Consider the following 27877-nt stretch of genomic DNA (forward strand, 5'->3'; position numbering starts at 1 on the left):
TATTATTATTATTATTATTATTATTATTATTATAGGTTTGGCCTGGATAGATAGGCGTTAGGCGCTATCAAAATGTCAGTGCCTGAAAGTTACAAAATGCGTGAAAGTTAAAACACACACCCTAGTAGATACATACAATGTGAATGTTTTTATTTTATTTTACAAACATCATTAGCAACAGACATACAGTTTAGGGGCAGGAGATGGGCACATGCCCGATAGTAATTAGCAATGTTCTGACAATAATATAGGTTTTTGGGCTGGTGGGGGGGTTTTGGTGGATTTTAGCGGGTTTTTTTTAGCGGCTAGGCTGGAAATTGTCAATCCCATCTGGCAACCCTGATCTAGTTATTACAGTGAAGTGCAGAGTAGCTAACACTGACTGAAGGGACGGTGTCAAACCTCACAAGAACAAAAAAGGTCAGTTGGATCAGAACCTCTGACCCCGTATCCATGGTAACGCTCATTTAGCATCCTGGTACCTTCACAAAGCACTGTGGTATCAGTCATTCAGTACTTAACAATGTATTATTCGGTGACCCTAGCTCCCCATAATTCAGTATTAGCGGTTAGCATAGAGTAGGCTAATGTAGAAAAAACAAAGCACAGACAGGCAGAGAGCTTGTATGTTGGTCACCTGTGAAGAGCTGGTTAATTGTTGGTACACATTGCCGTGGTAACAGGGTTAGGCCGGCGTTAGGCCTGGCACACACACACAGTATCTTAGTCTGTTAGCTGTTAGCAAAAGGGCTCTGAAACGAGGTCGAGGAGTTCGAGAGATGTTATCACAAGATTTCCCCCATGGTTTTTCTTGTTTTCAAAATGGCCGACGTCGGATCATGTGACCGACTCCTTTTCCCGCTCAAAAGTGTCCAATCACTGTATTCTCTTTACAAAATGACAGAAACTGAAGGTCTGTGATGGTGTTTGGTCTCTCTTTTTTGGTTGTTTTTCACTCTCTCTCTCTCTCTCTCTCTCTCTCTCTCTCTCTCTCTCTCTCTCTCTCTCTCTCTCTCTTTCCTTACTCATCTTTTCCTTGACTCCTAGTCTCTCTATCTCTCTCTATTTTTCACTCTTTGCTTTCCCCTCCTCCTCCTCCTCCCTCTTCTTCTTCTTCTTCTTCTTCTTCTTCTGTGGTTGTTTAGACTGCTGCTGTGTATCCCGTCACGTGTTGGATATTATTTATGACCTTGTCTTGTGTCCTGACTGTGAAACGCCTGATAAAAACATCTATATCTGCCACCAATACACACTTGACTCTCTGTCTGTCTGTCTTCAGGTGTGTGTGGGGGGGGTGGGGTGTGTGAGTGTGTGTGTGTGTGTGTGTGATAAAAACATCTGTATCTGCCACCAATACACACCTGACTCTCTGTCTGTGTATCAATCTGCTTCTGGTGTGGGGGGGTTGGGGGTGGGGTGGCTGGGTGTGTGTGTGTGGGGGTGAGAGTGAGTGAGTGAGTGAGTGAGTGTGTGTGTGTATATCTGCCACAAATACACACGGTGTGGGCGCTTCTGACTCTCTGTCTGTGTATCAATCTGCTTCTGGTGGGGGGCGGGGGTTGGGGTGGCTGGGTGTGGGTGTGGGTGTGAGAGTGAGTGAGTGAGTGAGGGAAGGAGTGAGTGAGGGAGGGAGGGAGTGAGTGTGTGTGTGTGTGTGTGTGTGTGTGTGTGTGTGTGTGTGTGTGAGTGAGTGAGTGAGTGTGTGTCCCTGTGTGTGTGTGTGTGTGTGTGTTTCTGTGTTTCTGCTTTCCTCCACAGTTAAACAAGCTAACCCTAACCCTAAGTTAGTCTCTTAAATACCAAGCCTATGTTAGTCCTTCAGGCCTGGGCCTAAGTTAGTCTCAGTCCTGGGCCTCTGTTAGTCCCTCTGCCCCCCTCAGCGCCTCAGTCCTGGGGGGCAGCAGCAAGGGAGGGAGGACAGCAGCTTGCTGAACTCGGAGCGGAACTGTCGGGTCACCATGGTGTAGATGAGAGGGTCCACCGCCGCAGGGATGGAGGTCAGCACCATGGACATGGTCTCCAGCTCCCTGACCACCTGGGGGGGGGGGGGGGAGGGAGGGAGGGAGAGAAGGGACAGAAACAGAGAGAGAACAGAGAGAGAAAGAGAGACACAGAGAGAGAAAGACATGGAGAGAGAGCGTAGGGACATAAACAGAAAGAGAGAGAGAGGGAGGGGGAGAGAGAGATGGTGAGAAAGAGGGGGGGGGAGAGAGAGAGAGAAGGAGAAAGAGAGAGAGAGGGGGGAGAGGGGGAGAGAGGGAGGGGGTGGGAGGAGAGAGAGGGGTAAAGAGGGAGAGAGAGAACAGCGACCATTTTGTCATGACCTCGTCAACGAAAGAAGAGAAAAAGTCTAAATCCACACACTTGAAACTTCTTCTATTCTTTTTTGGGTGTGGTATTTTCACTCTGGTATTTTCCAGTGTTATTGGATAGAGACAGTGGAGAGTAACAGGGAATTAAGGAGGTGAGGGCATGTCAGCAGGGCAAGGGCCGGATTCTAACCCATGCTGACATGGGCCAGGTGTGGGGTGGTCCAGTGGTCTAGCACCGCGGTCTACAGTGCACATAATATATGCTTGGCATGGGTTCGAATCCAGCCCATGCCCTGCTGACATGCCCTCTCTCCCTTACTTTCCTGTCTGTCTTCACTGTATCTGTACAGTAAAATGAAAAATATGAGTGGGACTGCCTCACACAGAAAAAACAAACATTGAACTTACAGCTCACTTTAAAAAAAGGTTCAATGTGTCCTGTACCTGTGTACAGTCCTCTGTGTTGAACCAACAAAAACATGAACCAACACATAAATCAATCGACCAGACAACATAATTACACCTTGAATTCATTATTAATCATAGTGTCATCCTCCACCTCCACCTCCACCATTGATTTCCTCCCCTACTCACAGGCCTAGGCCTACTCACTGAGTCAACGTCCGCGATGTTCAACAGACACGTCACGACCATCGGCAGCCAGAAGAGGGTGAACGCGATGATGACGTACCCGAGCCTCTGCGCCACCCTGCCCTCCATCCTCTTCTTGCCCAGCTCTCTGGCCGTGGGGGTGAGCAGACACACGGCGCCCACGATCTCCGGTGGTCTTCCGATCGCGGCCGCGGCTGCGCAGTCGGAGTACGGAGCGCTGCTGTCCGTACGGGAGGAGCTAGCCTCGGACACGGTAACGATCGCGGCGCACCGGGAGGGGGGCTGCACGCGACGGGGGGCTGACGGTCCCGCCGCTGCCGCCGCCGAGAAGGAGGAGGGAGCTCTGAACGAGCACACCGGAGAGAGGGAGAGAGTAAGGAGAGAGTAACGGAGGGAGGGAGTAGGGGAGGGAGGGAGAGAGAGGGAGGGAAAGAGTATGGGAGAGAGAGAAAGAGAGAGAGGGAGGGGGAGAGAGAGAGTAAGGGAGAGGGAGGGAGGAAGAGAAAGAGAGAGTTGGGAAGGGAGAGAGAGAGAGAGTAAGGGAGAGAGAGGGAGAAAGAGAGAGAATAAGGGAGAGAGACAGAGGGAGAAAGAGAGAGAGCGAGGTAGAGAGAGACAGAGAGAGTAAGAGAGAGAGTGAGGTAGAGAGAGAGAGACAGAGAGAGTGAGAGAGAGGGAGAAAGGATGACGGTATCAAGTCATCAATGAGAATAGTTTCTAAATCAACTAACCTTGTTAAATAACCCCGCGGTGCTGAAGCTGCAGCTGGAGCCGCCGCCGAGAAGCCGTGCGACGTCCAGATGTGCTTCGGCGCCCCTCTGCCGGACCCGGAGGAGAGACGGAGCTGGATCCCGCCGTCCCTCACCCTCCTGCCGTGCTGCCTCACCACCCGGAAGATCCGCGCGTAATGGACCACGATCAGCGTCACGCAACAGCCCCACACGGGCACCAGGACGTAAGCCCCGAACGGGTCCGAAAGACGATCCGATTCCGACGACGACCCTCCATCTCCATCCTGGAAGGAACGAACGTCGCGAACGCTCTCCCCCCAATGCGCGCCCCGGCGACACATCATGTACAACAGGGTCTGTTTGGACAGAGTCAGGGACAGGACCGCCAAGAGGAGCCCGCACGCCCAGATGGACGGGATCCAGACCCAGATCCTGGCTTTCCGCTTCTCGGTGTGCAGGAACGGGAAAGCGATGGCCTGGAAGCGCTCGACGCTGATGCTGACCAAGGTGAACAGCTGCACGCAGCTGCACAGCGCGTAGGTGAACTGCTGCACAGCGCACGGCAGCGCGGGGACGTCGTCCTGGGAGGAAAAACATCTTTAATACAACAATGGTGATATTAGGATTTATGTTCACTGAAGACTGTATGAATAACAAGAATGGTATGTGACTAAAACTCGTGACGTTAGAATTGTAAGGCTCTACGAGGATGTGGACTTCAGCTCTGCCTTCAACACCATCCTTCCAGACAGGCTAGTGACCAAACTACAAGACCTGGGACTATCACACTCTATCTGTGCATGGATCAAGGACTTCCTGTCTGACCGCCCCCAGGTGGGCTCCCACACCTCCACAGCCCTCAGACTCAGCACTGGGTCCCCCCAGGGCTGCGTGCTAAGCCCCATCCTCTACAACCTCTACACCTACGACTTCACCCCCGTCCACCCCAGCAACTCCATCGTAAAGTTTGCAGACGACACCACCGTGGTGGGCTGCATCTCGGGGGGGGACGAGGCGGCGTACAGGGATGAGGTGGAGCAGCTGGGCAAGCTGTGCAAGGTTAACAACCTGCTGCTGAACCAGTCAAAGACCCAGGAAATCATCGTGGACTTCAGGAGGAAAAAATCTGAGGTCCAGCCCCTGCTCGTCGATGGAGGGAGCGTGGAGAGAGTCTCAACCCTCCGATTCCTGGGGGTGCACATACAGGATGACCTGTCCTGGAAGACCAACACAACAGCCATCATCAAGAAGGCACAACAGCGGCTCTACTTCCTGAGAGTCCTCAGGAAATACCACATCAGACAGGAGCTGCTTGTGACCTTCTACCGCTGCACAGTGGAGAGCATCCTCACCTACTGCATCTGCGTGTGGTTCTCCAGCTGCACAGCCGCAGAGAGGAAAGCGCTACAGAGAGTCGTGAGATCGGCCCAGAAGATCACCGGCGCCCCCCTCACCTCTCTGGAAGAGCTGTACAACACACGCTGCCTCAGGAAGGCCTCCAAGATCTCCAGAGACCCATCCCACCCTGGGAACGAACACTTTGTTCGGCTGCCCTCGGACAGGCGGTTCAGGACCATGTTCGCAAGGACAAATAGACTGAAGCTCAGCTTCTACCCCAGGGCCATTCAGGCCCTGAACACAGCAAAGACCTAGGTTCTAGGCCCTGGACAATCTAGACAATTTGATGGCAGCTACTAGATTGTAATCAAGTGCAATACTGAAACACAACTGTGAACATTTCAAACCTGCAAACTGCGACACTTTAAATGAATGTGCAATAACACTATGTGCAATATGACAACCCTCAGGTACATAAGGTTCAGAGATAGGAAATGTTAGGATAGGTATAGCATAGCATAGAGTACAGCACAGTGTTTTATTTGTATAGTATAGTATAGTGGATAGTGTACATAGCCTTTATTTATGTAAACCAGCTCTTTTCCCTTCTTGTTTTTAGTTTTTTCCCTAGCACCAGGGGAGCCCCCCCTCCCAAATTTCGTTGTATGGTACCTGTACTATATCAATGACAATAAAGTCCATTCATTCATTCATTCATATCTCCATTTTTGGTCGAAATTTAGTTTTTTAGGCTACATAATCTGATTCATTAGGTGTTTATTAATGCCTGTGTGGTGTTATTTTTAAAATGTTAATTTTTTTTAGTTAGTAATTAATCAAATACAAAGGCCACTTCCATCTCACAAATCATAATGGAATGTAAAAACGTTGACGCTCAATATCTCTGAACTGCCCTAACCGGAGATAGAACCTTATAATTCTAAGCTCACGAAATGCCCAAAAAGCCAAAAATGCCCCAAAAAATTAAAAATGTAATTAAAATAATACTGCCTGTGCTAGATAAAGAGTAGCTCTCACTCCCTTCTCTCCAAGGCTAAAGTGAAAGAATTATGTGCCGTGTTATCTTGACTGTACAGAGACCCCCTCTATGTTGACTGTACAGAGACCCCCTCTTGCAAGAGTTTAGCCTAATAAACACTCTGAAATGATTGACAAAGACTCAGCCTCCATGGGTTATTAATTAACTTAACACCTCCTCCTCCCCCCGTGTCCTCCCAGTGTGTCTCGTGTCTCGCAGGACGGAGAAGAGGAACAGCGGCGTGTCCACGGAGCATTTCACCAGATCGCTGGCCGCCAGGTTAACCAGGAGCGCGTTGTACGGGGTCTGGAGACTCCTGTTCCTGAAGACCACCCAGCACACCAGCAGGTTCCCCGGGAGACCCAGCAGGATCACCAGGCTCAGCAGGAGGCAGACGAACACCAGGAGCACCGTGTCCTCCACCGGGCGGGTCTCAGGGTCGCTGTACGCCGCTGCGCTCTCGTTCCAGGCCGCCGTGGTGTCCAAAAGCGTCTCCATGGTGATCATCGCTGTGGATCTGTGGCGCGGCAGAGTCTCATCTTGGTGGTGGATGTACTACTACTGTACTGTACAGTTGGGTTGATTAAAAGGAGTAAAGGCGTGCAATATGTCTAGCGTAGGCTATATATGTACAGTTTGACCTACAGCTCATCATGTTGTATTGTCTTAAAAACTTCAATAAACAAAGTTGTGAGAGAGAGAGAAAAAAAAGGATTAAAGGCGTTCTCCTGTCACTATGTGTCTCTCTGTCTGTCGATGTCGTTATCACGCTGGCATACCGGTGTCACTTAGGAGAGACAGAAATTCAGGCGGCGACAAATCCACAACCTGTTCCTGTTCCTCCCTTGCGCATACAAGAACCACTCAACCGGCAGTGCGGAACGATTGATCTCGATTATTTGCGATGCAAATAAATAAATAGTAGATTAGTAGAATGCAGGATGTCATAAAGGTCATTTCCCCTCCTCAAACAGGCGTGATGAAAACGGAAAGATGGATCTAATCTTTGATTATATTTCGCTTTCATCAAAAATGTCACTGCCTCCCTCCCGGAGTCCAGGTTGTTCATGAAGTTGTTGTCTCGGTCCGAGGCAATAACTCTGATCAAATGGGACTGGTTCAGATGCGTCAGTGGGGAAGTTTAGCTCCTGTCACGTGTCACGGCTGGTGAATTGGTCAATTAGCGAGCAGCAGGTTGTTGAGTGGAGTACTCTGCTCTGATTGGATGTTGAGTGGAGTACTCTGCTCTGATTGGATGAGGGGCTGTTGATTGGTGTGTAGTCAGGGTGCTTCCGGCGACCTTGAAATCTTTCTGAGGGCATCTGAGAGGGCTGTTGAGGTGATTAAGTAACTGCAGGGTTTGGTGAAGAGGTCTCCTAATAGATAGGTGTCTAAAGATAGATATAACTCTGCCATCCGAACGGTAAGTCTGTCTGTCGTTCAGGTAATACACAGGGATTAAAGCAAAAACAAATCTCCTGACTGAATATTCTTATTTTAACCTCCACTATATATTTTTGATTTAATAGCGTTAGTGTTTTCAGCTGGTTTAGCATGACAGAGCCTGCTTCAGAGAAGGTTAATCACTATCAGGCTAAATCCAAACATTGATTTGATTGCAGTCTTTCTTGATCAGGCTTCATTCGTAGGCTATTTCTAATGCTTGCTGCACATTCATACATTCGTATAGGCTAATTTGCTTGTGTGACGGTTATAGATGTAGCCTAGGCTATATAGTTAGGCCTAATAACGTCGGCTTGTGTGCCTATTTGTGAGCTCCCGCATAGTAGTCGCCAATAAAGTAGTAGTATAGTATGATGTAATATAGTAGGCGTCACAAAAAAAAGAAAAATGATATCATACTATACTATGTTTTTTGTGATGCTTACTATACTATGCGCTTGCTAGCTTGAGCTACTGGGGGCTGTTCCACGAACGTTGAATAGTATATCGGTGTTAAAAATAAATCCTGCGATCAGGCAACTCGGGATTGGAATTCAAGCCTCAGGTGATTCCTCGAACGAGGATCAGGCTTGTGTCATGAGTGTTCACAGAACACCGGCTTACAAATCCTCGATATGGGCGCGTGCACGTAGACATAAAGAGCCCCGAACTGTCGAAATGAAGATACTCCACTCTGCAGGGGTCCTACTTTTGCGCAGCATTCCGACTTATTGATCTTTTTGAAGACGGAAAAATAAGATGTAAAATAGTGCAATACTGCCGCAATTAACAAGGCGAGGGAAATGGTTTGGCAAGAAATTGCTGACCGATTAAATGCGTAGGTCATACTAGCCCCAGTTATTGTTATATGTTCATTTTTTTTATAAATTAATATTTACTACTGTGGTGATATGAGCAGCAGGCTACAAACCGTCATATCGTCACGATGACATAGTGGTATCGACCGCTGCCATAGTATGTATTAGTCATTTTAAGACGGTGGTTCAAATCCCTCTTCTGACACACTTTTTACTGCATTTCGTTGTCTGAATCTAATCTAAAATCTCATCAAAAAAAGTATGTAGGCTATAAAATGATGGTGCAGGCTAATTTACAAGAACTGACACGATTACAATGGTGTTTGAAGCCTTTCTGAGTAGTAAATTATGTTCTTCTAACTGGACCCTGGATTTGGCATAGATTATTTTTTCTTATGATTACTGATGGATAGATGATTCACTTAGACAGATATATCTATTGTAAATCGATTTGCATGAAGGCTTCGGTTAAATGTAAAAAAAAAAAAAAATCAATTAAATCAAGTCTCGAACTCGCAACCTTTGGAACTCTAGCTGGCTGCCTTAACCACTGCGCCAGCCACACCACTGTGATGATGGCAATGCAAGTTGATAGACATACCTATTATTTTTATTATTATTTTTACACTTTTGGACTGTTGCCTAGTAACCTGAACACAAACATGTAGTCTAATTAACAGCCTTTTAGTAGAACATCTGTGCGGTGGAGTGAAACATATAGTTCCTCACAGAGCACGAGGTGAGACGCGTACTGAAGGCGGTGGACCCCAGGAAAGCCTCGGGGCCGGATGGCGTCCTGGGACGGGTGCTGAGAGACTGCGCCGACCAGCTGGCCGGGGTTTTCACCAACATCTTTAACCAGTCCCTGTCCCAGGCCACCGTCCCACCCTGCCTGAAAACCTCAACTATCATCCCAGTCCCGAAGAAAAGCACGGTGAGCTGCCTAAACGACTACCGCCCGGTGGCACTCACACCAATCATCATGAAGTGCTTCGAGAAACTAGTCCGGGCCCACATACTCACACGCCTCCCGCCCAACCTGGATCCATACCAGTTCGCCTACAGAGCCCACAGGTCCACAGAGGACGCCATAGCGACGACTCTCCACGCCACTCTATCCCACCTGGAGAGGGGAAACAGCTACACGAGACTGCTCTTCGTGGACTTCAGCTCCGCCTTTAACACCATCCTTCCAGACAGGCTAGTGACCAAACTACTAGACCTGGGTCTATCACACTCTATAGGTGCGTGGATCAAGGACTTCCTGACCGACCGCCCCCAGAGGGTGCGGGTGGGCCCCCACACCTCCACAGCCCTCAGCCTCAGCACTGGGTCACCCCAGGGCTGCGTGCTAAGCCCCATCCTCTACAACCTCTACACCCACTACTTCACCCCCATCCACCCCAGCAACTACATCGTAAAGTTTGCAGACGACACCACCGTGGTGGGATGTATCTCGGGGGGGGACGAGGCGGCGTACAGGGATGAGGTAGAGCAATTGAGCAAGCTGTGCAAGGTTAACAACCTGCTGTTAAACAAGTCAAAGACCCAGGAATTCATCGTAGACTTCAGGAGGAAAAAGTCCGAGATCCTGCCCCTGCTCATCGACGGAGAGAGCGTGGAGTTAGTCTCAAACCTCCGATTCCTGGGACACAACATGCGGGATGACCTGGCCTGGAAGGACAACACTAAAGGCACCATCAAGAGGGCACAACAGCGGCTATACACCCTGAGATGCCTCAACAAACAACACAGCAAGAAGGAGATGCTGGTGGCCTTCTACCACGGCGCAGTGGAGAGCATCCTCACCTTCGGCATCTCCAACTGGTTCCACAGCTGCACGGCAGCGGAGAGAAGCGACCTACAGAGAGTCGTGAGAACAGCACAGAGGATCACCGGCGCCCCCCTCCCCTCTCTGGAGGAGCTGTACAAAACACGCTGTCTCAGGAGGGCCTCCAAGATCTCCAAGGACCCGACCCACCCTGGGCACGAACACTTTGTCAAGCTGCCCTCGAACAGGAGGTACAGGACCCCGGCCGCTAAGACAAACAGACTGAAGGACAGCTTCTACCACAGGGCCGTCAAGGCCCTGAACACAGAAAAGGCCTAAGTTCTGGGCCCAGGACAGTCCGGACGGATTGTATGGCAGCTAGTGCTGAGGCACAAACATGTTCATTTTCAAGCCTGCAAACTGTGACACTTTAAAATAATGTGAAAAAATACTTTGTTGTGAAATATGACAACCCTAGTTGACTATCCGTGCAGTATAGTACAGTGGATTGTGTACATAGCCCCTATTGATGTAAACCAGCTCCTTACCTTCTTGTGATTTTATGCATCTATGCTTTTTCTAAAAATGTGTTTCTTTTTCCTTTCCTGAACACCAGGGGAGCCTCCCCTCCTAAATTTCGTTGTTTGGTACCTGTACTGTAACAATGACAAATAAAGTCTATCTATCTATCTATCTAAAAGTCCCAGTGCTGTTATACTGTATATCAGCACTCATGGAATGCCTCTTGTCCAATCAAATTACTTGGTCGGAACTAACTGTTGTATAATATTTCCTAAAAGACACTTGAGGAACTGTCGTTCGGGGTGTAGTTTCCGCCTGTGAGAGATTTTTTTACGCACGTATTACCTAAACCAGCCTGTAAGTCGGCTCGCGACCAGAATTACTCAGAAGGATGCAGCGAATTATTTGAGCCACATTGATGGAACCGACCACAAGCTTAAATTAGCGCCCGGATCTGATTTAAACCTCAATCAGAGTTAATCGCGCTTAGTGGAATACCCTCCAGAGCCCTGCCACAGCTCAAAACAAGAGAGAGAGAGGGAGAACACTCAGGACACAGAACATTTATAGTGCAAAGACCAGGGGCCTGTTCCACTAAGGCGATTAACTCTGATCCAGGTTTAAATAAGCTTGCGGTCGGTTCCATCAATGTGGCTCAAATAATTCGCTGCTTGGTTGCTATGCAGTATAGTAGTAGTGTAGTATAGTATGATGTAGTATAGTATGATATGATGTAGTATAGTATATGATGTAGTATAGTATGGTGTAGTCATACTATACTATGTTGTTTTTTGTGACATTTACTATTTTACATCATAATATATCATACTATACTATACAGCAGACAGAGTGACTGGATATAAAAAAGAATATGTGACTTGACAGATTATGCTACAGTATGTAATGATAAACATAATTAAAACATTCTCCTGAATGTATTTATGCATCACTGCCAGTCAGGCTCGATGGCTGAACAACAAGAGGAGACAGGAGTTGTTAAACAGAAAGGTCTCTTTAATAGAAAAGTAAATAACAAAGAAATGCAACAATACAGGTATGCATTTATTTACAAAACAATAACGTTTCTTTGACATCCAAAATCTGTCAAAGTCAGATGATTGGGAAAGGACTTCATTAGCTCTCTTTCACAGATTTACAGATACTCAACTGCTGATAAGTGCAAACTGGATAAGTCCTGATTCAAATCCAGTTATTTCAGTCTCGAGACATCTGCCTGCTCCCAGAGGTTCAGGACTGTCAGAAGCCGTCATATCAGAGGTGGCTAGCAGCTGCAGACCAGGGGGGGATTCCATCAACATCACTAAAGGCAAGGCAAGGCAAGTTTATTTGTACAGCACATTTCAAACAGGGGCAATTCAAAGTGATTTACATACAGCATTCAAATACATCAAGAGGAGCATAGTAAGAAAATAAAAATTACAATGAATAAAAGCAAATATAAGAAGTAAATAGATAAAACATTTAATAAGACAATAGTAATAAAAAAGACATTGATAGAAGTGTTTGTGTTTAATCATAACTGCTGCAAAACATTAAGGTTTTTAGCTTAGATTTAAATATTTTAAGGGTTTGGGCCTGTCTGATTTCTTCAGGGAGTTTGTTCCAGGAGCATGCAGCAGCGTGACTGAAAGCTGCTGCACTGTGTTTTGTTTTTACTCTTGGAATGATTAGCTGATTAGCCTCAGCTGACCTTAGGGACCTTGCGGGAATAGAGGGTGGGAGGAGATCTGATATGTATTTTGGTCCAAGACCATTTTGTGATTTGTATGTAATTAGGAGGGTTTTGAATTCAATTCTCTGAGAGACCGGTAGCCAGTGCAGGGATCTCAGGATTCGTGTAATGTGCTCAAATGTCTTTGTTTTTGTTAGGACCCTAGCAGCAGCATTTTGGATGAGCTGCAATTTATGAACAGCTCCTTTAGATAGGCCTGTTAGTAGACCATTACAATAATCAAGTCTACTCGAAACAAATACATGGATGAGTTTTTCAAGGTCTTGCTTGGATATGAAACCTCTCATTCAGGTTATGTTTTTCAGGTGATAGTAGGCTGATTTAGTTAGAGTTTATGTGGCTGTTGAAGTTTAGATCAGAGTCTAGAATTACACCAAGATTTCTGACCTGTTTTTTAGATTGAAGATAGAGAGAATCAAGTTTTGCACTGACTTTCGATCTTTTGTCAGGTGCACCGAATACAATTCTCTGTTTTGTCCTTGTTTAGTTGGAGGAAGTTTTGTGTCATCCAGGCGTTTATTTCCTCAATGCAATTACAGAGATCGTCAATGGGACTATAGTTGTTCGGTGAGAGGGATATGTAGATTTGAGTGTCATCCGCATAGTTGTGGTAGGCAATTTAGTTCTTTTTTATGATGTGTCCCCATGGAAGCATGTAGAGATTGAATAGAAGGGGGCCAAGGATTGATCCTTGGGGAACCCCACGTCATTTTAATTTGGTCCGATACAAAGTTGCCAATGGAGACATACTAGCTTCTGTAGGTCCTGTAGGTAGGATCTAAACCAGTTTAGGGCAGTGCCCGAAAGTCCTACCCAGGTTTTTAGTCTATCTATTAGAATGTCGTGATCTACAGTGTCAAAGGCAGCACTAAGATCTAGTAGTACAAAAACTGAGATTTTTCCGGAGTCTGTGTTTACACGAATGTCATTAAGGACCTTAATAAGGGTCAAAGGAATATCCAGGCTTTTTTTTATTCTTGCGAGACTTGAAAATACGACTGGATTTTTAAACAAATCTCACAGGATTTATCAAAATAAGCCTGGATTGTCCTTTAGCAACGTCAGACAGGTGGGTCAGTAGCTGTGTACCTGAGACAGGTGAGTCAGTGGCTGTACCTGAGTTAGTGCTTGAGGAGTTCCTCCATGTACACAGTGTTCATGCGGTAGGCAGCCATCCAGCTCTGGGCCGCGCGGTAACCATGGTAACCCTGGTGGTGGTGGGGGGAGGGGTGGGGCATAGAGGCATAGTACTCCTCCCAAGCTCTGTAATAGGCTCTCCAGTAGCCCTCATAACTCCCCCCCTCTTCCTCTTCCTCCATCTCCTCCTCCTCACTCACTCCATCCCTCCCTCTCTTGTTCTCCTTCCCTCTCTTGTTCTCCGGCCCCTTCCCTCCCTCTCTCTTGGTTTCCACCTTCACCTGTTTCTTCCCTGCGGAGGCTCTCCAGTCCTCCCTACCCCCTCCCTTCTCTCCTGGCCCCCTCCTCTCCCCCCAGGCCTCTCTACCTCCCTCCCTCCCCTTCTCCCCTAACCCCCTCTTCTCCCAGGCCTCTCTACCTCCCTCCCCTCCCTTCTCTCCTGTCCCCCTCTTCTCCCAGGCCTCTCTCCCTCCCTCCCTGCCCGCCGAAGGCTCACCCTGCCTGGCCTTGGAGATCAGACCTCTCCCTGCCGATCTGGAGGCTCTTTGGAGGCTAGGAGGGGGAGGGGAGGGCGTAGCATCAGTAGCATGGTGGGCTTTGGCGGAGGCGGTGGAGGCTGCAGACTTGGGTCTGACGACCGCTTGGGTCTGAATCAGAGGGTGAGGATGAACCGCTCTGTGCTCGACTCCTCTGGCCTGATCCGCCGAGCTCAGCTGCGACTCGTCGGCCTGCCTTCCCGTCTCCATGTCCGAGTCCGAACTGCTCGACCCGGAACCGGAGTTGTCTGAGTCGGAGCCCAGAGGGGAAAGGTCAGAGTTCATCTCGACGGCGGCGGCTGGGAGATGTGTGGTGTGCTTCTGCGCCTGCTTCTCCGGAAGCTTCTCTCCGCCGTCCCTCAGCGTGTGAGTGTGCGTGAGCGGGTTCTCCTCGTTGGCTAGCACGTGCGACTCCTCGTGAGACTCCTCCCCTTCCCGGAACTGCCGCACCACCTCCACCGACCTCCCCAGACCCTCTGTGATGAACCTTTGGAAGTCCAGCTCTGCCTCCTGGAAGGTCATGAACCCCCCTGACCCCCCTCCTGACGACCCCCCCTGATCCCCCTTGAAGGAGCTGAGCGGGGGGATCTTGGGGAGGGCGTCTTGCATCTCCTTGCGGAGGGAGGAAGAGAGGGAGGAGGTGGGGGGGTTAGTAGGCCTCACAGAAGCCCCAGGAGTGGGTAGGAGGACTTCCAGGGTGGTGGGGGTCTTTCTGGGGGTCCGTCCTCCAACTGCCTTGGTTGGCGTGTGACGGTGGTTCTTCCCAGGGGTCACCCTGCTGGGGGGGTCTGGGCGGTCCTGGTAGGACCTGGAGGGTTGAGGGCCCGGGGCCTCGGCCTTGACCCGTTTCCTCCTCTCGGCCCTGGGGAAGACCTCCAGACGAGCCCCTGGTTCTGAGGCCTCCACCGTGATGTCCCAGTCACACGGCTCCTCCATCAGACCTGGCTCCAGAGGGTCTGGGGGGGAGAGAGACGCGGAGAGAGAGAGAGAGAAGGGGAGAGAGAGAGGGAAAAAGGGGGAGAAAGAGCTTCTTTAGGGAGGCAGGACTGCAGGCTGACACTCCTACTAAGGTTGCATTCGTAAATTCGCTCTGAGAGCGCCGGAGCGCACACTGGGTTCAACGTCATAAAGGGAGCAAGTCATTTGATTGGACGAACAAACTCACAACAGTGTAAAAACACCGCTCGTAAAACACCACTGAAACATGCTGCTGGCTCGTAATGCCGCTTCGCTCTTCAAATCTCCTCAGCTCTCCAGGAGCCACGTGCTTTGAGTTACCGTAGTAACCATATATGGATAGAAAACACAGCTTCTATGCTTCCAGTGCGCTTTGAGCTGCATTTCATGTATGAAAGGCGCTATATAAATAAAGTTTTACTTACTTACTTACAGGAACCAGTGGATTTTTTTTACAATAGCACATATAGTTTAGGGAATTACAGTAATGAGACCAACACGTGTTAATGCTTCGCGATTCATTTTTTATTTCACCAATCTGAGTCTCATATTCGTGGCGATAATTAACTGTCTGGCGATGCATGGTTACATCCCTAGGACTGATGTTAGAGCGTGGTGTTCTGCCCCCCCCCCCCCCCCCCCCCCCCCCCCCCTCACCTGGTAGAGCAGACAGTCAGGTCCCCCCCCCTCACCTGGTAGAGCACACAGAGTCAAGCTGCACTTCTGGGCAATGGCCAGCATCTTGTTCTCCTCCTCGCCATGGCAACAGTAGCTCACCGCCAGACCCTGGGTACCTGGACACAGAGAGAGTGTGAGTGTGTGTGAGAGTAAGTGTGTGTGTGTGGTAAAGTTACAAGGAGCAACACCGAGAGGTAAAACAGGAGCTCTGACAACCAGCTCTACGGTTGTCAAGACAACCACAAGAGTTTTTCAACTGCCCCACAAGTATGAGTTTCCCCCCCACCCCCACCCCTCTCTCCCTCCCTCCTTCTCTCTTTCCGTCCCTCTCTCCCTTTCTCCTCTCCTTCCCCCCTCCCTCCCTCCTCCCCTCCCTCCCTCATTAAGTGTGTGACCTTGCAGGCCTGCAGACACTCCAGCATCATCATAACACTCATCTCACACTCGTCCTCCGTTACTACGGCAACCAGAGGGAGGGAGAGAGGGGGGGAGGGGGGAAGAGAGAGGGGGGGAGGGGGGAGGGAGAGATGGAGGGGGAGAGAGAGAGGGAGGGAGGGAAAAAGAGAGACAGAGAGAGGGAGGGAGAGAGGGAGGAGGAGAAAGAGAGGGAGGGATGGAGGGTAGGGAGGGAAAGAGGAGGGAGGAGGGAGAGAGGGAGGGAGAGAGGGGAGGGAGAGAGAGAGAGAGGGAGGGAGAGAGGGAGGGAGGGAGAGAGGGAGGGAGGGAGAGAGGGAGGGAGGGAGAGAGGGAGAGAGGGAGGGAGAGAGGGAGGGAGGGAGAGAGGGAGAGAGGGAGGGAGGGAGGGAGGGAGGGAGGGAGAGAGGGAGGGAGGGAGGGAGAGAGGGAGGGAGGGAGGGAGGGAGGGAGGGAGGGAGGGAGGGAGAGGGGGAGGGAGGGAGAGGGGGAGGGAGGGAGGGAGGGAGGGAGGGAGGGAGCAGAGAGGGAGGGAAGAAGGAGGAGGGAGGAGGGGAGGGGGGAGAGAGGGAGAGCTCACCGAAGCGTCCAGCGCGTCCTATGCGGTGCATGTATGTCTCCCAGTCCTGAGGCATGTCCAGGTTGATCACCAGGTTCACCTTCTCTGCATCTATACCCCTGGACGTCTGGGGGGGGGGGAGGGAGGGAGGGAGACAGAGACAGAGAGAGAGATACACAGAGAGACAGAGAGAGAGAGAGAGGGGTAGAGACAGAGAGAGGGAGACAGAGGGAGAGGGAGAGAGAGAGAGAGACAGAGAGACAGAAAGAGAGAGAGAGAGAGAGAGAGAGAGAGAGAGAGAGAGAGAGAGAGAGAGAGAGAGAGAGAGAGATTAACATTCAACTTGATTTCTAACATCAAGTTAGACATCCCTATTCAAATCTGGCTCAAATTATTGGACTCCGTTATAGAACCCATTTCCCTCTATGGTTGAGAGGTCTGGGGTCCACCTGCCAACCAAGATTTTGCAAAATGGGACAAACACCAAATTGAGACTCTGCATGCAGAGTTCTGCAAATCCATTCTTCGTATCCAACGTAAAACACCAAATAACGCATGCAGAGCAGAATTAGGACGATACCCACTAATTATAAAAATTCAAAAGAGAGCGTTTACATTTTACAACCACCTAAAAGAAAGTCACCCTGACACGCTCCACAACAAAGCCCTTACCCACAGAGAGACTCTAGGGAGATGCCCCCTCAGCCAGCTAGTTCTGGGACTCTCACAGTCACAAGCAGAGCCACTTATTAGACTAAACCAAATTATAAGAAAACAAAAAGAAAATTACCTGACACATTGGCAAGAATCAACCAAAAACCAGAGCAAATTGGAATGCTATTTGGCCCTAAACAGAAAATACACAGTGGCAGAATACCTGAGTACTGTGACAGACCCAAAGCTAAGGAAATCCTTGACTATGTACAGACTCAGTGAACACAACCTGGCCATCGAGAAAGGCCGCCACAGGCAGACCTGGCTCCCCAGACCAGACAGACTGTGCACCCACTGCACACAAAACCAGGTGGAAACAGAGCTGCACTTCTTAACTACCTGCCAGCTGTACAAGGACATCAGGGACACATACTTCCCACTGATCACCAACATCCAGGGAGACTTTGAGGACTTGACCAGTGTCGAAAGGCTACCATATCTGCTGGGTGAGGTACAGCAATGTGCAAACACAGCAGCAAGATTTGTTAGCTGCTGTGATAGAAAAGGGCAATCAAATGGGCTAAAACCAAAATAAGAATTTTTAAAAAAAGTTTAAAAATAAAATTTATTTATTCTAGTATGTTATCTATTTGTAATCTATTTATTTGTAATCTAGTATGTAATCTATTTATTTATTCTAGTATGTACATTACATTCTTTTTGTTTTTTATCTTCACACTTCACATGCTTTGGCAATGTAAATGTATATTTCCCATGCCAATAAAGCCCTTTGAAATTGAATTGAATTGAAATTGAATTGAGAGACAGAGAGAGAGGGAGACAGAGAGAGAGGAGAGAGAGGAGAGAGAGAGAGGGGGAGACAGAGAGAGAGAGAGAGGAGAGAGAGAGAGAGAGGGGGACAAAGAGAGAGAGGAGAGAGAGGAGAGAGAGAGAGACAGGAGAGAGAGAGGAGAGACAGAGAGAGAGGAGAGAAAGAGAGGAGAGAGAGGAGAGAGAGAGAGAGGGAGACAGGGAGAGAGAGGAGAGAGAGGAGAGAGGAGAGAGAGAGAGATAGAAGGAGTAGAAGGGTAAAGAGCAGACGTATTCTCAGCAGGCTGTTTGACACTTGTGAGATTAATATAGATATGGATGAGGAGGAGGTGTGTGTGTGTCTCACCAGGTCAGTAGAGATGAGGACTCTACACTGGTACTGCTTCAGCTTGGACATGGCCTCCAGCCTCTGATCCTGGGTCAGCCCCCCTGCACAGACACACACCAGAGGAGGTCACATCTGACCTCACACACACACACAGAAAGAGAGACACACACAGAGAGAGAGAGAGAGAGAGAGACAGAGAGACACACACACACACAGAGAGAGACAGAGAGACACACACACACACAGAGAGAGACATAGAGACACACACAGAGAGACACACAGAGAGAGAGAGAGAGACAGAGAGACACACACAGAGAGAGAGAGACAGAGAGACACACACACACACACAGACAGAGAGACACACACACAGAGAGAGAGAGAGAGAGACAGAGAGACACACACACACAGAGAGAGAGACAGAGAGACACAAACAGAGACAGAGAGACACACACACACAGAGAGAGAGACAGAGAGACACAAACAGAGACAGAGAGACACAAACAGAGACAGAGAGACAGAGACACACACACACACATACAGACACAGAGACACAAACAGAGACAGAGAGAGACACACACACACACACACACACACACAGAGAGAGAGAGAGTGAGAGAGAGAGAGAGAGAGAGAGACACACACACAGAGACACACACACAGAGACACACACGCACACACACACACACACACACACACACACACACACACACACACACACACACACACACACACAGAGAGACAGACTCAGAGACACACACACACACACACACACACACACACACACACACACTCCTCTCACCTGAGATGCAGACTGCAGGCAGACCCTTGGAGGACAGGATGTCTGCTAGCTGCTGAGCCCTGTGGACACACACACACACACACACACACATATAAGGTATTAAGGTATATAAGCTACCTGGTGTGCAAGTTGGAGAACACCAGCGCCTGGTTGACATGTTTAATAGGACAGGTATTAAAGGTATTAAAGGTACCTATAGGACAGGTAATAGAGCTACCTGGTGTGCAGGTTGGAGATACCAGGGTATAGGTGTTAAAGGTATTAAAGGTATATAAGGTAGCTTACCTGGTGTGCAGGTTGGAGAACACCAGCGCCTGGTTGAAGGGCACTTTACTGAACAGCTCCAGCAGGTGATGCACCTTCTCCTCAAACACCTTGTGAGGCATGGCGTTGGAGCGCACCAGCTTGTAGTACTGCTTCAGACCTGACAGGGGGCGCACAAGACACACGCTAAAATAAACCTGTATGTGTAGTATCAGTGGGAGACATTCTACTTCCAGAAAAACACTCACAACAGGTTCTTCAGCAAGTCACGTTCAATTTTTTTGGGGTTCCAGCTTGATTAATTTCTGTGTAAATAGATGTGGTCGGACTGATTTCCTTGCAGGATCACATTTTTAAGACCTAGCACCTCATTTTTAGAACGAATACCTGAAATGTGTGACCTTTTTAGGTCTTATAAATTGGATTGCTGGATTTGAGACTTTAAGACTTTTTAAGACCAGCGCGTCTTAAACCCACCTTAAAAATCACCTTATCGTGAACCCAGAGCCAACTGCTGTCTGAGAGGACTGACCTATGACCATAGGTTAAGGGCCAGGGTGACCCCAGGGCCAGGGCCAGGGTGACCTCAGGGTCAGGGTGACCCCAGGGTAACTGACCTATGAGGCCGGGGTCAGGGTGACCCCAGGGTCAGGGTGACCCAGGGCCAGGGTGACCCCAGGGTAACTGACCTATGAGGCCGGGGTCGGTGGGGTTCAGTCTGACGAAGGTGGGCTCCCTCATGTAGTTGCCCAGGTGCTGAGCAAGGGATTCTGGGTAGGTGGCGGAGAGGGCCAGCATCTGTTTGTTCACCGGCAGGGAGGAGAAGATCCAACTGGAGACAAGAGAAGACAAGAGGGGGGAGGGGGTGTTAGAGACAAGAGACAAGGGACAAGGGACAAGGGACAAAGGGGGGGGGGGGTTAGAGGGAGGGTGGAGGGTTAGAGGTTATGGGGGGTGTGGCGTGTGTCAGAATCAAGTTTATCGTTAGCTCCATTGAGGAGGAGCAGCAACTAAGTATGTGCACATCTTGTGTGTACTTAAATGGTAAATGGACTGACTTACATAGCGCCTTATACCAAAGCTCTTTACAACGGCCTCTCATTCACCCATACACACACACATTCACACACCAATGGCGGCCAAGCTGCCATGCAAGGCGCCGGCCCGCTCACTGGGAGAAATTTGGTGATCAGTGTCTTGCCCAAGGACACTTCGACATGTGGCCAGCCGGGGTTCGAACCGCCGATCTGCCGACCGTGTGTGTGTGTGTGTGTGTGTGTGTGTGTGTGCGTCTCTTACTTGATCTGGTCCTGGAAGCTTCCCTCCTCCAGCAGCTTGTCGGCCTCGTCCAGAACAAACAGACGGATGCTGGACGTAGACAACACACCCAGCTCTATGAGCTGCTTAATACGCCCTGCAATACACCACATCACCACCAGGGGTAGACAGAGAGAGAGACAGAAGGAGAGAGGGAGAGAGAGAAGGAAGAGAGGGGGAGAGATAGAGATGAGAGAGGGAGAGGGAGAGAGAGAGGAAGAGAGATCAGGAACCGAGAGAGAAAAAAGAGAGAGAGAGACAAATAAAACATAATTATGAAATCTCAATATCCACAACCAAAGCCTTTGGTTATTTACTAAGTTCAGAGGTATTTTTACAGTCAACCAGACAGACAGTCTTCAGAATGTCTCCCCTGCTCCTCCACCCTGACCCTTGACCCCTGTGTTGACCTCTGACCTGGCGACCCCACGGCGATGTGACACTTCTTGAGCCTGATCTTGTCCTGGGCGACCGCCGTCCCCCCGATGAACACGTGACACGCCAGCCCCTCCATGGCCACGCCTATCGCCATAACGACCGCGTGGATCTGCACGGCGATCTCCCGCGTGGGCGCCAGCACCAGAACCTGTCACAGGGGGGAGGGGGGGAGGTTAACTGGCGTGCGTGTGTGTGTGTGTGAGAGAGCGAGAGAGAGGGAGGGAGAGAGAGAGAGAGTGTGTGTGTGTGTGTGTGAGAGAGAGAGAGAAAGAGAGAGAGAGTGTGTGTGTGTGTGTGTGTGAGAGAGAGAGAGAGACAGAGTGTGTGCGTGTGTGTGTGTGAGAGAGAGAGAGAGAGAGAGAGAGACAGAGTGTGTGTGCGTGTGTGTGTGAGAGAGAGAGAGACAGTGTGTGTGTGTGTGTGAGAGAGAGAGAGAGAGAGAGAGAGAGAGAGAGAGAGAGAGAGAGAGAGAGAGACAGAGTGTGTGTGTGTGTCTAACTAGTAACTAGCTGAATAGTAACCCACCCGATCTTGTAATCAATGACTTGACAAGACCTGTCAGATTGGCTGCTCACCTCCCTCTCCGATCCTCCGCTGCCTTTCAACTCACTACACCTTCTGCCCGCCTGACCACTATGGGGTCTAGAGCCTTCAGCCACTCTGCCCCACCGGCTCTGGAACTCTCTCCCACAACACATCCGCAGCACTGACTCTCTCCCCACCTTCAAATCCTGCCTGAAAACCCACCCTTTTAAACTGGCGTATTTTTAATTGATGGTTGTTTTTAAGTCTTTTGTTTTGTCTTGTTTTGGTTTGTTTGAATCACTGTTTGAATCTGTTGCTTGTTTTTAAATTATGCTCTGTAAGGTGTCCTTGAGTGCTCTGAAAGGGGCCTGTAAATAAAATGCATTATTATTATTACCTGTAAGGTAGCGTTCTCCAGCACCAGGGAGTCCAGGGCGATGGTGGTGAACACACACGTCTTCCCTGTGCCGGACTTGGCCTGGACGATCAGATCTGAAACACAACCCCCCCCACACACACACACATACGACACAGACACACGTACATGAGCTGGCGGGCACAGAACCATCAGACTCACTGGAAGTAGACCCTGCATAGAGGACGATGCTATCTGGCTAGGGTTAGCCTAGAATAGAGGAGGATGTTATCTGGCTAGGGCTAGCCTAGCATAGAAGAGGATGTTATCTGACTAGGGCTAGCCTAGCATAGAGGAGGATGGAGGATGCTATCTGACTAGGGTTAGCCTAGCATAGAGGAGGATGCTATCTGACTAGGTGTAGCCACTGCATAGAGGAGGATGTTATCTTTTCTGCTGCTACTGAGACTACACCCTTATGCACTGCTACTGTCACTGTTTTATTATGACTATATTATATTGTTTTGTTGATTATTGTTTACTGTTGAATGAATGAATGAATGAATCGTTTAATGACCACACGACCTAGGTCGGTGGAGTTCGTTTTCGGTACAGGTGGAAAGCTCAATACAGCTGTTGTGAAGGCCCACAGTTTTAGAGCCAGTTTTAGTTTCCCCGAAATCAGCCCTTTTGCCCCAGTTATTTACTTTGTTATTTTCTATACTATTCATATACGTTTCGTGAAGTGTATGTATTATTCTTGTAATGTTTATGCATATGTTTGATGACGTAGTATCCGGGGTGTGTCCGTGACCCGGATGCTACGTTCGGTGGTGTATATATAAGAAACGGAAGTAGTCCGCGAGTCAGAGTGTGATGAGCATCAGAACGAGAGAGACCAAATGAGAGAGAGAGTAACGCGAAGTCAATGTAAGATGGCGGATTCAGTACGACGCACACCGTGCAGAAGCTGAGGACGCCAGGAAAGCGATTATTGAGTGTACCACTGTAGCCCGTTTAGTTGTGTTCCCGTTGGACCGCCTTGCCAGCAGCCGGCTGTTCAACGTTGGACCAAGCGAGACGCCAGCTGGACATAATCGTCGCCTCCACGAGCGGACTGCGACCGAACACTGACTCCAGCGGAGCTTCGACGCGGACCACCGGACTTGGGCCCTTCACCTCGTTGTGGACCACGAAGACGGCCCTTTCCCTCCGCGTTGCTACGGCACCCCCCCCGTTCGTCGGCGAACTTCATCGACGCACATGCCATCCAACCAGGCCTCAACGCGCACCACAGCCCTGGACTATAAGCCTGTTCAGGCCAGAGACTATCAGTGAGTGATTGAGTGCGTGTGTGGCCGGCGGGAGGGAATGTATATGGGGATGTATACAACCGTCATGTATAATAAATGTGTTGTTCATATGTGATACCGTTACCGTGTGTTAGTTGTTTGTAAGGCTAATGCTAATGCTAGTTCCAATGCTAATGCTAATTACAAGGCTAATGCTAATGCTAGTTCCCATGCTAATGCTAACGATAGTAACTGCTAGTCTAACGGTTTGCTGGCGCCCCCTGCCTGTATCCTCCTACACTGCCTATTTAGCTCCATTAGTTAGATAACCAGCCCCTACCTAAATTATACAGTCCTTTTCAGCTACTCCCTGGTTACAATTGGTCCTTCGAGCCGGATTGGTAGTGTAGTGATAGCATGGCTGAGCGCAGCCAACCAGACCAGACAGTTACCCCCCCTTCTCCGCCCCCTGAGCCAGAGCCACGACCACAGAGAGTCCCGCGGTTGCCTCCGAGGTTACAGGAGTATGAGCTTGAGCTCGAAAGCTCACTGAGTGGTAGCGAGGAGCGCACTCCACGGGATACAGTGGTCGGAGAGGCCGAGGTGTCCGCCGGCGCGCGGGTGGCTAGCACTGAGACAGCCCTCACAGAGCACCAGCCTGAGGATGAGATGGCAGAACCGCAGGGTTTTGCCGTGGAAACGGACGAGCAGGAAGGAGAGGCCCGGTCCGACAGCGCCTGCGGGCGGAAGAGGGAGGGCCTCAGCCTTAACGATCTGCCTCCCAGTACGGCGCGCTCGAGACCTAGCTCCTGCCGCTCAGTGGCTTCCTACCGGTCCAGGGCTTCCGTGGGCAGTTCTGCCTCTGGGGCGGATAGCCTGCACTCCAGAGGGAGTAGTGCCGCGCTGTCCGAATGTATGCGCCAACAGGCCGAGATGGCGTTAGAGCGGGAGCGCCAACAGGCCGAGACGGCGTTAGAGCGGGAACGACTCCAGTTCGAGCGTGAACGCCTCCAGCGCCAGGAGGCGCTAGAACGCGAACGCCTCCAGATGAACGGAGCGGAACGCGCGGCGGAGAGACAGCGCCAGGAGGCGCTAGAACGTGAACGCTTCCAGATGGAGCGCGACCGCCTCCAGACGGAGAGGCAGATGACCGGAGCGGAACGCGAGGCGGAGAGACAGCGCCAGGAGGCGCTAGAACGTGAACGCTTCCAGATGGAGCGCGACCGCCTCCAGGCGGAGAGACAGCGCCAGGAGGCGCTAGAACGTGAACGCTTCCAGATGGAGCGCGACCGCCTCCAGATGGAGGGGGCGGAACGCGCGGCGGAGAGGCAGATGGCGAGAGAGCAACTGCACGCAGAGAAGATGGAGGAAATGATGCAGACCATGCGCGACGTGTGCATCAGCAGAACTCCGTCGGCCCGTAGCTCCAGAGCATCATCCGCACGGCCCTCTCGAGTGCCATCTCCTGAACCCCCCGCCGATGGCTCCATGACCCCCGCCATGACTGTCCAACTACAGGCCCAGCTGACCACCTGGAAGGAAGAGGACCAGGGACCCGACCGCTACGCGGCCCAGAGGGAGCCAGCGTCGCTGCCCGGGAGGGGAGCCATCCCCCAAGAGCGTAGCACACCCCTAGGTCCTCCAGTGCACCAAAATGCATGCAGGCCGGACACCCAGACCGTCACTCCAGCACCGATGATCCACTACAGGATGTTCCCCCAGGTGGAGGGACCCAAGTTCCCCTTCTTCAAGGACGAGGACAGGAGCCAGTATGTGGAGCTACGCATCTGCCTAGACACGCTCTTGGACAACTCCTGCTCAGAGTCCTACAAATATGCGATTCTCCTTCAGCATGTGAGGAACCCCAGAGCCCACAACATGGTACTGGCCCATGCCTCCGCACCGACACCTTACACCAGAGCGCTCGCTGACTTGGATGCCCGCTACGGTCGTCCCTGGAACCACGCCCTTGCTGAACTGCAAGCCCTCGAACAGCAGGCCCCCATCAAGGATGACCGGGCGCTGGATGACTTCGCGCTCCGCGTGCACACCTTGGTTGGAATGCTGAAGACGCAGGGCCCAGCTGGCGCCAGCGAGATCAACAGCACCTCCAACGTAGAGCGGCTGCTCCGCAAGATCCCACGCTTCCGGCAGGAGAGGTTCCGGCGACAGCAGCGCGTTCGTAACCCCGGGAAGTTGGGTCTGAGCATGGCTGCCTTCGCGGAGTTCCTACTGGAGGAAGTGCATGACACCAACGTAGACGCCATGGGTTACGCTGAGCCGAAGAAGGAGAGGGAGAAGGGAGACCGCTGGGACCGGCCGAGCTCGAACAGAGGACGCCCAGTAGGAGTGCTGCACACAGAGGAGGAGCCTCGGAGAGAGAGGAAAGCCCGACCTGAGGGAAAGGATTCCTCTCAACCCCCTCAAAAGGGACGGAGAGGTCCACCGCCATGTCCGTACTGCACCAGCGAGCACTGGTTCAATGAGTGCAGTGACTTCAACAACCTGAGTACCGAGGCCAAGCAGAGGTGGCTCGAGGAGCACAAGAGGTGCTGGAACTGTGGGCGCGACCATCTGGCGAAGAACTGCACCTTGAGGAGGAAGTGCAACCGCTGTGAGGAGGTCCACCTCCACATCCTACACGAGGTCTCCCTCGCCAGGTCCACGGAGGGCAACAGAAGCCCTAGGTCCGGTCGCGCACCGGAAGAGGAAACCCCTGTCTACTACCTAGACTCGCCACAGAGCAGCGGCTCCAAGGTTCTACTGAAGGTGGTGAAGGTCCGACTTCACCACAACAACGCTGTGTACGACACGTACGCCGTTCTAGACGACGGGTCGGAACGGACCATCCTTCTCCAGGGGGCAGTGCGCCAGTTGGGGCTCCAAGGGACTGCGGAGAAGCTGACTCTGCGCACGATACGTCGCGACCTTAAAGAGGTCACCGGGGCGAGAATCAACTTCTCTATCTCCCCGGCGGGGCGGCCGTCGGATAGACATCGGCTTCAGAATGTCTTCACCGCCGACCAGCTAGCGCTCTCCCGCTACGACTACCCCGACTACAAGATATCCCCACCTACGGCGAGTAGACCTACATCCGATAGAAGGAGCGGAGCCAACCCTCCTCATCGGCTCGGACAACGCTGAACTGATCGTGTCGCTCCGTCCTCCGCTGAGAGGACCACGAGGCTGCCCGATGGCTGTTAAGACTGCGCTTGGGTGGGCCCTCCAAGGCGCTACCAAGGGGAGAGATAGAGACGGGAGAGCTACGTCATCCCTCCATGTCCGAACCGAAGAAGCAAACCAACCAACCGGACCGCCTGGAGTGGAATCTATTGCTGCCAGTGCACCTGGAACAGTTAGTACCACAAATGGTTCACCACAGGATGACCAACCAAAGAAGAAGTCTCTGTGGACAGAGCATAAGTCTCTGGATGGGAAGCCTTACTACTACAACTCCCAGACTAAGGAGTCCCGGTGGTGGCGCTACCGTGCCATGGCGGCAACAGCTGTTGCCGAGGAACACCTGCAGGTGGCCATGCACCCTCACGTGGCCGAGGTCAGCATTGACGCACCCGTCAACTCCGTCGAGTACACGTCAGCCATGAAAGTCTCAGCCAGTATTGTAGACGCCTCCAAGGAGGAAAGGCCGGAGTTGGCGAAGAAAACGTACAAGTGGAACCCAAAGGAGGAGGCCAAGCAGGCCTTCAAAGAGCTTCTGAAGGAGAATGGTGGTTCATCCAACGCGTCATGGGAGCAAACCATGAGAATGATCATCAACGACCCACGCTACAGCGCCCTGCCCAAGCTGAGTGAGAAGAAGCAAGCGTTTAAGGCCTACAAGGCTAAGAAGGAGAAGGAACAAGCCAAGCAGCTCAGGAAGAGGAACTGGGAGGCGCTGAAGAGCATTCTGGACAACATGGCCAACGTCACCTACCGCACCACCTGGTCCGAGGCCCAGCAGTACCTGCTGGACGACCCCACCTTCGATGAGTACGAGGAGCTGCAGAACATGGACAAGGAAGACGCTCTGATCTGCTTCGAGGAGCACATCCGCGCCCTGGAGAAGGAGGAGAAGCAGAAGACTCTGCTGAGGGAGAGAGACAAGATGTCCGAAGGTGCCGTGGTACTGGTGATCGACCAGTCCCTTCCACGCGCCGCCTGGCAGACAGGCAGAGTGACCAAGGTCCTATCACCTCATGCCTCACGCTGCTAGAGCAGCCTAGCCAGTGTGCCTTCTTTAGTTAACTGAAACCGAGGGTTTCATGGGGCGGCTGTTGTGAAGGCCCACAGTTTTAGAGCCAGTTTTAGTTTCCCCGAAATCAGCCCTTTTGCCCCAGTTATTTACTTTGTTATTTTCTATACTATTCATATACGTTTCGTGAAGTGTATGTATTATTCTTGTAATGTTTATGCATATGTTTGATGACGTAGTATCCGGGGTGTGTCCGTGACCC

General features: G+C 50.9%; 2 protein-coding genes across 2 annotated transcripts in view; both read right to left on the reverse strand.

Moving 5' to 3' along the window:
* Positions 1-1876: 1876 nt before the first annotated feature.
* LOC308154314 (uncharacterized protein) lies at positions 1877-6530 on the reverse strand (the record flags this gene model as incomplete). Its single annotated transcript, XM_080527477.1, has 4 exons — positions 1877-2035; positions 2925-3267; positions 3656-4236; positions 6234-6530. The coding sequence occupies 4 exons, from the start codon at positions 6528-6530 to the stop codon at positions 1877-1879; spliced, it is 1380 nt and encodes a 459-aa protein (XP_080383603.1).
* Positions 6531-11754: 5224 nt separating this feature from the next.
* Positions 11755-27877, reverse strand: part of ddx20 (DEAD (Asp-Glu-Ala-Asp) box polypeptide 20) — a gene marked incomplete at its 5' end in the record, with an annotated part of 17913 nt that continues 1790 nt past the window's right edge. The window contains 12 exons of the mRNA XM_080527478.1: positions 11755-11907; positions 13456-13664; positions 13983-14968; positions 15662-15763; positions 16642-16747; positions 18452-18534; positions 19233-19291; positions 19518-19656; positions 20186-20328; positions 20796-20910; positions 21231-21399; positions 22174-22268. Of these exons, the coding sequence (XP_080383604.1) occupies positions 13461-13664; positions 13983-14968; positions 15662-15763; positions 16642-16747; positions 18452-18534; positions 19233-19291; positions 19518-19656; positions 20186-20328; positions 20796-20910; positions 21231-21399; positions 22174-22268 (2201 nt within the window). The 3' untranslated portion in view covers positions 11755-11907; positions 13456-13460. The remainder of the gene's footprint in view (positions 11908-13455; positions 13665-13982; positions 14969-15661; positions 15764-16641; positions 16748-18451; positions 18535-19232; positions 19292-19517; positions 19657-20185; positions 20329-20795; positions 20911-21230; positions 21400-22173; positions 22269-27877) is intronic.

The sequence above is a fragment of the Nansenia antarctica genome (assembly GCF_963989245.1).
Source record: "Nansenia antarctica genome assembly, chromosome: 3".
In the NCBI taxonomy this organism is placed as follows: domain Eukaryota; kingdom Metazoa; phylum Chordata; class Actinopteri; order Argentiniformes; family Microstomatidae; genus Nansenia; species Nansenia antarctica.